This window comes from Ammodytes marinus (assembly GCF_949987685.1).
Source record: "Ammodytes marinus genome assembly, chromosome: 2".
In the NCBI taxonomy this organism is placed as follows: Eukaryota; Metazoa; Chordata; class Actinopteri; order Uranoscopiformes; family Ammodytidae; genus Ammodytes; species Ammodytes marinus.
The window spans coordinates 31077652-31090151 of record NC_137231.1 but is presented as its reverse complement, the minus strand read 5'-3'; the positions used below and the strand labels follow the sequence as shown (position 1 = coordinate 31090151).

Below are 12500 nucleotides of genomic sequence, written 5' to 3'. Positions count from 1 at the left end.
GTTCTAATTGGTCAAAGTGTACAGCTCATTAGCTTAACTTTGACCAATCAGAAATCACATACCCCAGCTTTAAAGTTCAACGTTTTTAAACAACAGAATTTGCATGCAGCCTGTTTATAATTTTATGAATGAAAAAGTACCATATAGGGTCTTAAAAATGCATGTGGCATGTTTTTAAGAAGAAAATGTCTCATAAATCAGACACTTGACAACATATGAACCAATCCTTCTGTAATAACTTTCAGAATAGTGTGAGGAATGATTATGGAAAGTTTAAAATGATGTAAGCGCTTTAGAAGTTGAGATTTTAGGTTCAAAGTATTGAACAAAAAAATTATGTTGAGATAATGTCCGTTAAAGATGGTTGTATAGGAGAAATATACAGATGCAAACAGACACGGTTTAGTCAATTAAACACCTAAATGTACATTTGGACCTTATATTTATACTAGTATGAAAGACGACATGTTATGGAAGCAAAATAGCCCAAACATCTCAAAATTGACCAGTGCTTGAAAGTGTCTTACCTTGATGTAAGAGGTGACTGTAGCTAACTTCTACATTCATGTGGCTAAGTTAGCATAAAGGTTGAAGAACGTACGTCATCCAAACAGAATTGAATGTAAAAATTAAATCCGCCACAAAGATCGACTCAGTGTCATCTATATACTGTGCTGCATATGCGCTCCATTCACTGATTTCAATGGTTGGAGAGGGAGAGGGAGAGAGAGAGAGAGAGAGAGAGAGGGGGGGAGAGAGAGAGAGAAAGAGAGAGAGATAGTCATAGTGAGTGATAGAAGCTCTGTACATTGGCTTTTTCTTTTCTGCTTGCCAAATACTTTATCTCTCTCCTCCTCTTTCTCATCCCTCTCTCCAACACCATACACTGACTCACAGTGACAGAGACAAAAGCTTAAAAGGCTTCAAATGTTCACACACACACACACACACACACACACACACACACACACAGTCGCTGTACAAACCACAGATGAATGCTCGGATTTCATCATAAAACTGCATACCATACACACACTCACATACTTATGTGCACTAATGATAGCAAGGATGAAAACTGCAGGAAATTCAAAATCGTTAAATTATTATTATTTTTTTTGCAAACTCTACATTATATCTTATCTTATTGATCCAATTTTCACTTGGAATTTTAAACCTTTTTAAATAATACAAAAATATACAGTAGCCTATATAGACATGTGGAAGGTAATGCGTCAAATATGCAAGGACAAGACAACAGCTAACAAGACCTGTGCATGTTAAAAAGGCAGATTTTTCATTTATGTAAAATTGATATTTCTAGCAACTGTGCCCCCTTATTTTCTAACCATAACCTCTTGATTCATATTCAACAGCACGCCTATGAAGACTTGATTTGTCACGGATAATTAGAAAAACATATTTATTGGCAGAAACATCGGAAAACAAATCCACACAAATGACTCTCAGCTGATGAAGCATTAGTATTTAATTACAGGCAATGTGATGCCCTGTTGCACTGAACAGCCTTGTCCTTTTGAATACATTAAAACACACACACACACACACACACACACACACACACACACACACACACACACACACACACACACACACACACACACACACACACACACGTTAAGGTATTGTTTGTTTTGTGTGTGCATATGCCTGTGTCTCCCTATGTGTGTATGTAGTGCAAAAAAACATGCATGTGTTACTTTTTTGACTGACTGGGTCACCTGTAGATTTCGTGATTTTCTCGATAGCGTGACCAAATAAACGCACACCACGCACACATAATAAATCAATGTGCGTCACGTATCGTTGGTTTTCTTTCAAGTTAAATTATTCTCTGACTGAAAGAAAAATCTAATTCTTCCATTTCTTCACTGACTTTGCGCAGACATCTTTTCAAACCCACAGGCCTTGAGAGTACAGTGATGTTAATCTGTTTCTTTGGCCTTTGAAAAAGCACACAGCGCTCGAAAAACCAGCTCCCCTGCTGTGAAGAAAGACTCGCTAAAAGGCTGGAGGATAAAGAGAGGGAGAGGGGGAGAGAGGGAGAGAGAGAGGGAGAGAGGGAGGGAGGGATAGAGAAGGGGGAGAGGGGAGATAGGGAAATAAAGAGAGAGAAAGGGGGAAAGAGAGAGAAAAAGAGAGGGATTGAGAGACAGAGAGAGAGAGAGGGGGAGTGAGTGAGTGAGTGAGTGAGTGAGTGAGTGAGTGAGTGAGTGAGTGAGTGAGTGAGTGAGTGAGTGAGTGAGTGAGTGAGTGAGTGAGTGAGTGAGTGAGTGAGTGAGTGAGTGAGTGAGTGAGTGAGTACATGGGTGGGTGTGTGCATGGGTGGGTGTGTCACAGTGTGTGGCACAGTGACCCAAATAGGAGCAGCATTTGAATCTTAGCCATTTCTTACCAAACCCCGCTGCTGGCTGGCACTACATGCAGCACGACTTAGAGAAATCACCAGCCTCCATAATCATCCTTAATACGAATGGCACAATATCAACAATACCATATATGGACACTGCCGCTACTATGACAACAGCACAACAATAGATACAATAGCACAGAATAGAAGATAGAGGGGGGGGGGGGAACAATAGTGAGACATTATAAGGACATAATACAAACTCATAATGGGAACCAAACGTAAGCTGATATTTTTGGGGGAATATTACAAATATTTTCACTTAGCCTAAATATACAGCTCCAGAAAAAAAATTAATACACCACTCTAAATGTTCAATGTCTCTTGTTTTACTCTTTAGAGGCATAATGTTTGAGTAGAATGAACCTTTTGATTTTATAATATAAACTAAGGACAACATATTCTACCAAAAAATAAAAAATAAGTCATTTAGAGCATTTTTTCAATAAGTAATGTAGAGAGGCATATTTAAGAACACATCCATACTGGTCTCTTAATGTTTTTCCAGGTCTGTATATATAATGTGCATAAATGTATACAATGTATTCATATATTGTACTGTATGAAATGGGTGAGTGAGTGTGCAGAGAGAGCGTAGCACTGTAGCCTCTGTAAACCCGGGATCACTGTTAATGAAGTGCTTTTACAGCCTAGCAACTGTCAATCAACCAGGTGAACAAAGCCTCAGCCTCCTGTTGCCATAGAGAATTCATGGACAGAGAGAGCAGCCAGCCAGTGTCATTTTTTTTTATCCATGAAAACCACCGTGTGTGTGTGTGTGTGTGTGTGTGCGTGTGTGTGTGGTGTGTGGTGTGTGGTGTGTGGTGTGTGGTGTGTGGTGTGTGGTGTGTGTGTGTGTGTGTGTGTGTGTGTGTGTGTGTGTGTGTGTGTGTGTGTGTGTGCGTGCGTGTGTGTGTGTGGTCAAATACTGTATATTTGACCATTTGATTATAAATGCATTTTAAAAATAATATCAGAGGGGTCTGTTAAGCAGGTTCATAGCATCCTTACCTCGAATAAAGGTTGAGTGCCCTTGTCTGGAAGTGTACATCCCAGTAATTCAGCGAGGAACTTTGCCATATAGAGAGGGGGGGAGTAAAAAGGTGCTGCTTAAATACTATCCTTAAAATCGTGAATTGACGTGGAACCCGAATCAACAGGAGGGTCCTCTCTTCTCTTTCTGACAGCCTCGTAAACTTCCGTGTGACGTTCAGGGACCCTCGTTATTTTTCCCGTCTTCTTGAGCTGCCCTGAAAAAACCCTGAGAAAAACCCTGGAGCTGTGAGCTGCAAAAATAAAAAATATAAAATACCTCCCGATTATAGCGCATGGAGGGCAGCCGCTAGATGTGGAGATTAAAGCCTGCTGCAGCTCGACTCACATCCACAAATCCTCTGTGTGTGAATGGTCCCTCTTCTTAGCAGCAGCATTGGCAGTAGCGGTGGTGTGTGTGTGTGTGTGTGTGTGTGTGTGTGTGTGTGTGTGTGTGTGTGTGTGTGTGTGTGTGTGTGTGTGTGTGTGGACTCATCATTCCTCCATCGTGCAGGTGGGGCTGCGCTGAGGGGGAGTGGGAGGTCCAACCAGCTGGCAGATTGCTTTCATCGACAGGGTCTCTCTCTGTGAACTGGAAGCTAAACCTGGCAGAATCACGGTAACCATTTAATGCACAACATGGGTCAAAACTACTATTGACTCTGAAAAATAATTTCATGCATGGCCACAGGTTACTACTAATTTTGAGTCCCTCAAACTCCAATTTTGCAAACTCATTGTTCCTTTTGAGTAATACAGTAGGGGAGAACAGGGTAAATTGTCACACGGGTTGGTTGTCACAATCATTATATCTCGGAACCAGAAGGCGCTGTCTGTGAAATTTTGGTATGTAAATATCCACAATTGGGGTCAGAGGTCACCTACAGTCTTCCTTGGAGTTAGACTGCTGAATTTGAGGTGAGAGGACTGTTTGTGTTTTTCATGTCAAATTGAAAATATTTAGCTCCTCAGTGTTTTTCTTCTAGGCTTTTACACAATGGGTTTATAACAAAACACTTGTTACCCATAAAAAGTGTGAAGGGTAAACTATAGTTTAGATTGTGGTTAGCAAGCTAATTAGTTGTCAGATGGTTGTTGGCCTTGATGCTAGCAAGAAATTCAAGTTGGGGTTGGTTGTCACATTTTTTGGGGGGTTGGTTGTCACATGTTATCCAAAGGCTGCAGCCAGAAAAGGAACACAATAACGAAATAAATTGTCAAGTTGTGTCCTCACTGACACCCCAGAGAAGGAGAGAATAGAGCAGGAAAAGGCAGCTAGCATGCAAAAGAAAAAAGGGCAACAAAATCAAAACAACCCAGTGCATCCCAAACTAGACCAGCTGCCAAGGCTATAGTAAGTTATGTAGGCCTATTTGTCAACTTGACAATGCAATTACACGTTCAAATTTTGTTCTGCTTTCTCGTGTTCTTTTTAAGATTATTCCCCATTAAGATAACATTGTGACAAACAACCCCATAGTGTGTGACAACCGACCCCTTGATGGGGTTGGTTGTCACAATGTGTAAGGGTGTCTTTGACGATTAATTTCTTCTTTATTACAATACGATAGAAAAAGTGAGGGGTACACATTTCAAGCCAACACCTTAAGCTTCAATTTAATGTAGGAATGACTATTGAAAGATGTTTAGGTGATGAGCAATTCTCACTAGAGTAAAAAGTGTGCCTACTTACCCCGTTCTCCCCTATGTGCCGTCTCTTCTTATATGTATAACAATCTTATACAGTACACCTTCTTTATGTACAACTGGTCTTAAGCCAAAAAAGTACACAAATGCATATACAGAGTAGTTGATACTCATGTAGTGCACAGTACCTGTTTGTCTTGTAATAATGATAATAATATATTTAATTTATGTGCGCTTTTCTCTCCCTCAAAGCGCTTTACATAGGAGCACAACAGTTAACAAACAAAAGGAAAATGTAAAGCTGATGGGGCTTGAGTTGGTGGGTGATCTAGGGGCAGGCAGAGGAGAAGAGATGGGTCTTGAGGTGGGATTGAAATTACCCTTTGTAGGTGTTAATAGAGTTTTTTCTTCTCCTTGTACCATGTCCAACATTGTCTTACTTTCCCTGTGTCGCTGTCACCGATAACAAATCACAGTACAATCAGTGCAACCTTTTTCTCCAATTAAAATCGCCTGTAATTATGATCCTTGTCTCACTTTCTGGACGCTTATCTTCACACCCTCTGGATTCTGTTGGTGTTTCTGTCCCTAAAACCTTCTCACAGTAATAGCTGGACCTGTAATGACCTCCATCTATCACTCCTATCTACAGGGAATCTCCTCTTCCCATTAAAGGGACTGTGGACACTGAGCCAAATGACTCGGACATTTTTCAACATAGATTACTGTACGTCCCACTCAATAAACACACACACTGCTGCACATACACTCATCATATCCTTTTATAAAGAATCCTAGTCTGAGTGCACCCTTAGCGGCATCTTAACATAATTGGATAGTTTTTTTTTCTGTGTTTCCAACTGTTGGTCATCACTGTGATTAAATTCCTGTCAGTGTTTCGGTGTTAAAGATTATATTCTCCCAGATCACGAGTCAGATCATCAGAGAGGGAGACGGAGAAGTTAAACATTACCAACGTTTGGGTCCACAATAAATTTGAGGACATCTTGCACAGGTTTTGGTCCTCATCTTGTTTTACAGGCAATAAAAAACATTCTGCTGAATTCATTTTCCATTAATGATTTACTATACAAGAGGTTGGTGATGTTGAAGCCACATTCAGACATTGTTGAACCGAGCCACGTCGCCAGAACACGGTGGGAGATTTCTATCACGCAGTGCACATTTGGAGGATTTTAAGAGGCGAACTGATTTGAAGTCAAATTTGGTGAGTCTTTCATTTAAAAACGATTTGGAAAACAGAGAAAAATGGCTGAGAGAGCTGCTTTGGAAAGTTACCTGAACTGTCATGTTTGTTCAGAGACTTTCAGAGACCCTGTTTCTCTGAGCTGCAACCACAGCTTCTGTTCAAGCTGTCTGAAAACATTCTGGGAACAAGCTAAGAACAAAAACTGTCCTATTTGTAAAAGGAAATCCTCTAAGGACATTGTTGTAAACTATGCTCTTAAGGATCTTGCCGAGTCTTTTACTGGGAGACAGAAAACTGGATCGTCTGAGAGTGCAAAGGGAGAGAAGAATGTGGCGGTGGTGTGTTGCAATCATGAAGAAGAGACTAAATGGTTCTGTGAGGACGAGCAGAGAGCTGTGTGTCCTGTCTGTGAGCTTTCTCTCCACAAGAATCACACGATAGTTCCTGTAGAACAAGCAGTCAGTGGCCTGAAGGACCAGCTGAAATCTGACCTAAAGTCTCTACGGGACAAGAGGGACAAATACATACAAGTGAAACAATCGTACAATGAAGTGGTTGAACACTCCAAGAAGCAGCTGTTGTCCACAGAGAGGCAGATCAGAGCAGAGTTCAACAAGCTCCAGCAGTTCCTGAAAGAGGAAGAGGAGTCCAGACTGGCAGCTCTGAGGGAGGAAGAGGAGCAGAAGGGGAAGACTCTCGGCACAGAGATGAAGATGATTGAGGAGCAGATCTCCTCTCTGTCAGACAGTATCTCTGCTGTTGAAGAAGAGCTGCAGAAACACAACGTGCCATTCCTCAGCAGTTATAAAGCCACTCAGACCAGAGCCAGAGTCCAGAGCTCTGTGTCAGATCCACAGCTGGTCTCTGGAGCTCTGATAGATGTGGCCAAACACCTGGGCAACCTGTCCTTCAGGGTCTGGGAGAAGATGAAGGAGAAGGTCCACTTCAGTCCCGTCATTCTGGACCCGAACACTGCAAGCCCCATTCTCCATCTTTCTGATGATCTGACAAGTTTAAGATGTGGAGGCACAAGGCAGCAGCTTCCTGACAATCCAGAGAGATGCTCCTATTTCTCAGATGTTCTGGGTTCTGAGGGCTTCAGCTCAGGGAAACACAGCTGGGAGGTGGAGGTGGGAACAGATCCTGGCTGGTATGTAGGTTTGGCCAAAGAGTCAATTGACAGAAAAGGGCAGAGATATTCCACACCAGAAAATGGGATCTGGTGTTTTTCTCATCGTAGTGGGAAATACAGTAATGGGAATGATCAGACTGTAGCGGTGAAGAAGAGTCTCCAGAGGATCAGAGTCCAGCTGGACTATGACAGGGGGGAGGTGTCCTTCTACGACCCTGAAGACATGACCCATATCTACACTCACAGAGACACTTTCACTGAGAAACTCTTCCCTTATTTCAGTATAGTAAACGCTGGTGATGCTAAAACTACTGATATCCGAATATGTCAAGCTGATGTTCCAGGAATGTAAGTAACTTGTGCTTAAATTGTCCTAAACCTCAAAATGTTTGTTCCAGGGTCGTCAAAACAGCGACACCAAGAGTGCACCCCTAATCTAAAGCTTGTTCATTATATTCTTTAACTTTCTTCGTCACCAAACATCAGGGTTAGCTTTTAAGGTTTTTAATATTTGAAAGAACAAAATGTATCATAAATCAGAGAATTAACAACAGATGAACAAATTGATTGTAATTGGGTTTTTTCTTCAGGAGTTATGGTCAGGGGTCGTAGAAATGTGTAGACACAAATCATTATTTCATTGTGAAATTTACGATTGAAAGATCTCTAGCCATAATGGATTTAGTGATGTAGGGGAGACCGGGGCTAGTAGGCACACTTTTTACTCTAGTGAGAATTTCTCATCACCTAAACATCTTTCAATAGTCATTCCAACATTACATTTAAGCTTAAGGTGTTGGCTTGAAATGTGTACCCCTCACTTTTTCTAACTTATTGTAATGAAGAAGAAATTAATCATCAAAGACTCCCTTACACATTGTGACAACCAACCCCAACAAGGGGTCGGTTGTCACACACTGTGGGGTTGTTTGTCACAATGTTATCTTAATGGGAATAATCTTAAAAAGAAGGCAAGAAAGCAGAACTAAATTTGAAAGTTTAATTGCATTGTCAAGTTGACAAATAGGCCTATATAACTTACTGTAGCCTTGGCAGCTGGTCTAGTTTGGGATGCACTGGGTTGTTTTGATTGTGTTTCCCTTTTTCCTTTTGCATGCTGATCCCAATTCTGGATATTTACTTACCAAAATTTAACAGACAGCGCCTTCAGGTTCCGAGATATAACGATTGTGACAACCAACCCGTGTGACATACAACCCCGCTCTCCCCTATGTTTTAGCAAAAATATATGAATGGTGGTAGCTTCTGCTTTTGTTGCTTTGTTGATCTTTCCCTGGATTTTATTAGAATGTCTCTTACTGTTGTCTTGTTAACGCTTTGGTTGCATAAATACTGCTTTCTTTAGTTTGAAAATGTTTTTAGATTTTAAAAAAATTCTAAAAATTGTTTCAGAATCAGTGTGTATTGTGTAAATTATGCCAACTCTTAGATTAAAGTTCAAATCCACGAGAAAAATGGCGACAAAGCAAAAATGCTGGAACTTTATCACATGAAGAGGAAACAACCTTTAGAATTCAAAGCTGTTTATTATCCTGGTTATGCTCTCCTAGTTTTGAGTCCAACAACTATTGTATATGTAGCCAGGTTAATAATTCCACTTGCCATAAATCCTCACTTTGTGCATTGTCAGCCATTGCTTTGCTATTTGAATATCTTGTACAGTATTGTTTTTAGTCCTACTTGTATGTTATTGGTTCATCACTGGGATTGGTGTGTTTAGCAGTAGAGCCCTCTACTGAACCCCTGCAGACTTGAGGGGTGAACCCCACATATTGTTAACATTCCAATACACCATCCCATGTGGTAGGTTGATTTGTTATGAGCTCTGCTAAATATAATTCAGTATGTTTGTTCTTATGAGTACAAATTTGTTTGCTTTACATTGTATGATAAAGAACGTTTACCTTACCATTTTAAATGCTATTGTGAGATTATGAATGGCATGATATACTTTGTTGAGCTCACTCGGTTATCGGTAATTTTGCTAGCTTGATTTTTATGATTAATTAGCTTAAGAGCTCTTTGCATCGCAGAGTGTAACTGATGTCTGAACTGTGTTTTTGGTGATTTTAGAATGTCCTGAGCTATGGAGCTGCCTGTGAGAGCTTAATGTATTCAGTCTGTTATCTGTTATGTTACCAATAAACGGCTGACTGGTGCCAAAGTGTGACTACAGGTTGAGTTTCTTTTTCTAAAATTACACAAAACATAAGAGAGAGAGTACACAACTGCTACATATAGTAGAATCAGTCATTATTTAAATTTTTGGTTAATGAGGGTCTGTTGATCAGTTATTTTGATTCTTTGTGAACAGGCGTTTTAAAATATGGGCTACATAATTCTAACAGTTATTTTTCATGTTTTTTTAATACTTTTTGTAGTGTATACATGATAAATAATATGAATAGCAATGTCCAGGTCTTAATCCACATAAAGCAAATACAAGCAGTTTGATTTAATTAATGTTTTTTAAAATTATTATAATTGAATCAACTATATTTTGCATTCTCTGTGCATCAGATGGTAATGATCACAACAGTTTTTTTATTCAGAATTATGTGTTAGCTTAGCTTAGCTTTGCATACGTCTCTAACCGTTTGAGCGGCATGTAGATTTGGCGTGTTTGCATTAGTGGGACAGAAATGACTTTGATGTGACTACCTGCTGTTCCACCTGCTGCCTTCATTGAACCACATTACAGTATACACACACACACACACACACACAGCGACAGAGACACACACACACATACACCCCCCCCACACACACACACACACACACAGAGACACCCCCCCCCCCCCCCACACACACACACACACACACACACACAGACCCCCTCCCCCCCCACACACACACACACTAAATCTCCCGCACCCCAAAACCTAATTAGTCAATCTTGAGATGAATAAAACCATATTCATTGTCTAACCTCTAACACAGAAATGACAAACTGACAGCAGGAGCTTCCCATGAAACAATTTGTTGACACACAAAAAAAAAACATAATTAATGAAGCAATCAACATGCTCTACTAGATTTTAATAATAAACACACACACACACACACACACACACACACACACACACACTCCATATGTTGTTACAGCTGTGGGGAACAGGGATTCGACATGAGCTACACAGCTTCAGATTGCGGACCCCTGCTGGGTTACAGGGATTTGTGTGTGTGTGTGTGTGTGTGTGTGTGTGTGTGTGTCTTCCAATGTGTGTGTGTGTGTGTGTGTGTGCATGCGTGCGTGCGTGGGGCAGGAAATACAATTGGCCCTCCAGAGATTTCTCTTTGACGGGCTCACTAGCTTTCTTGTGCGTTTGCTTCTGTGCTGCTGCTGATGTAAAAATGCAGTAAAGGTTTTTCCTCAAGGCGTGTTTTTGAGTTCACTTCAAAGCAAGTGTTTCTCGACCACATACGGATATGTTAGCGCAGATTTATTTGAAAGTAAAGAGTATTTTTCTTGACAAGTAGCAACATTAGCATTCGTTCTTGGTATTGTGTTTTGCAGCTATTCAAGATGGTTTATTTGTCATATGCACATTATCAATTACAGCAGCAGCGTGTCTGTCTGTCTGTCTGTCTGTCTGTCTGTCTGTCTGTCTGTCTGAGCAACACCTGAGACACAAATAAACACAACAGTAGTGCAAGGACACAGTGCAGGTGCAAGGTGTAAAGATAAGGGGTACTATAGAAATATAAAGTAAATTAGAAAAATTAGTTTATTAGTGTTGTGCAAATACAGATATGCACTGACATTAACGCTAAAAATAGAAAAAAATAAATTGTTCTGGGGGTTGCGAGGAATGTATAATAACCACCATAAAGAGAATGTAAGATAAATGAGATCCTCAGAGTCTGTTTTATGAGTGTACCTGCACAGAGTTACATCATGTCATAATAAATAAGACGAATGCTTCCTTCCTTGTTCTTATTTGCATATTGTGGCCACCGCAGGGCCGTAAAAACCACATGCACTGCAGTTTCAACACAATTTACAGGGGTATAATTAACACACGTGTGCATATTGAAAAACATAGCTCATACACACATATATAGCTCTGAAAAAAATGAAGAGACCACTCCAAATGTTTAGTGTCTCTTGTTTTACTATTTATAGGCATATGTTTGAGTAGAATGAACATTTTGGGTTTTATAATATAAACTACTGACAACATTTCTACCAAATTCCAAAAGATTTATTGTCATTAAAGAGCATTTTAAATAAGTTATGTAGAGATGAAGATTTAAGAAAAATCCAGACTGGTCTCTTAATTTTTTTCCGGAGCTTTATATACAGCCAGTTATTTGGCTCACCAGTGAAACACATAAGTCCTCAGTACGGCAGTAAAGTGACTTCTCTCTCCTATCATTTGCGTTAACAGACCAAATCGTGAATCTGAAATAGTGTCATTAAAGTTAGATTCAAATCCAATGTTTTATGGATGAGGAAGTGAGGGAAGCGATGTGCGTGACAAACATGGTGGAAACTCATCATTTAGCTGCATGGCACCATCACATTTTATACAACCACACACACACACACACACACACACACACACACACACACACACACACACACACACACACTATAAACTCCTCACAGCATGCTTTAATAGGCAGTTATGAGCCAGGAGTGGATGGTAAAAATGCATATCCTTGAGTTAACTGTTGTAACTTTATTGTCTGGTTGAATGCATATATGAATTTTACTGTTTTGGCTCAGTCCTGATTTAATCGTTAGCCTGGTAGCATGTATGTAGCATTGAGCATGTTTGCTAATGTACCTATAGGTTTGTACATCTGATTTGCACTATATGATGTATTATACACAAAATAAACAGTCTCTTGTGTTGATCCATAAAACTGAAATATGATTGTCACATATCATACAGGTATTCTTGCAAGATCTTATCAAATTTATGTTAGCAAGATGTTATCAAATCAACATTAATTCTTGCTACGCTGTGGTGTACTGACTGCTAATGGAAACATATTTTTACTGAAGATATTGTCATTTAGAG

General features: G+C 40.0%; 2 protein-coding genes across 3 annotated transcripts in view; one reads left to right on the top strand and one right to left on the bottom strand.

Moving 5' to 3' along the window:
• Positions 1–3508, bottom strand: part of rasgef1ba (RasGEF domain family, member 1Ba) — a gene marked incomplete at its 5' end in the record, with an annotated part of 155507 nt that extends 151999 nt beyond the window's left edge. For both annotated transcript variants that reach the window (XM_080039301.1, XM_080039302.1), the window contains one exon: positions 3440–3508. In XM_080039301.1, the coding sequence (XP_079895427.1) occupies positions 3440–3508 (69 nt within the window). The remainder of the gene's footprint in view (positions 1–3439) is intronic.
• Positions 3509–6376: 2868 nt separating this feature from the next.
• Positions 6377–7801, top strand: LOC307256913 (nuclear factor 7, brain-like; the record flags this gene model as incomplete). Its single annotated transcript, XM_080036029.1, has 1 exon — positions 6377–7801. The coding sequence occupies one exon, from the start codon at positions 6377–6379 to the stop codon at positions 7799–7801; it is 1425 nt and encodes a 474-aa protein (XP_079892155.1).
• Positions 7802–12500: the final 4699 nt, after the last annotated feature.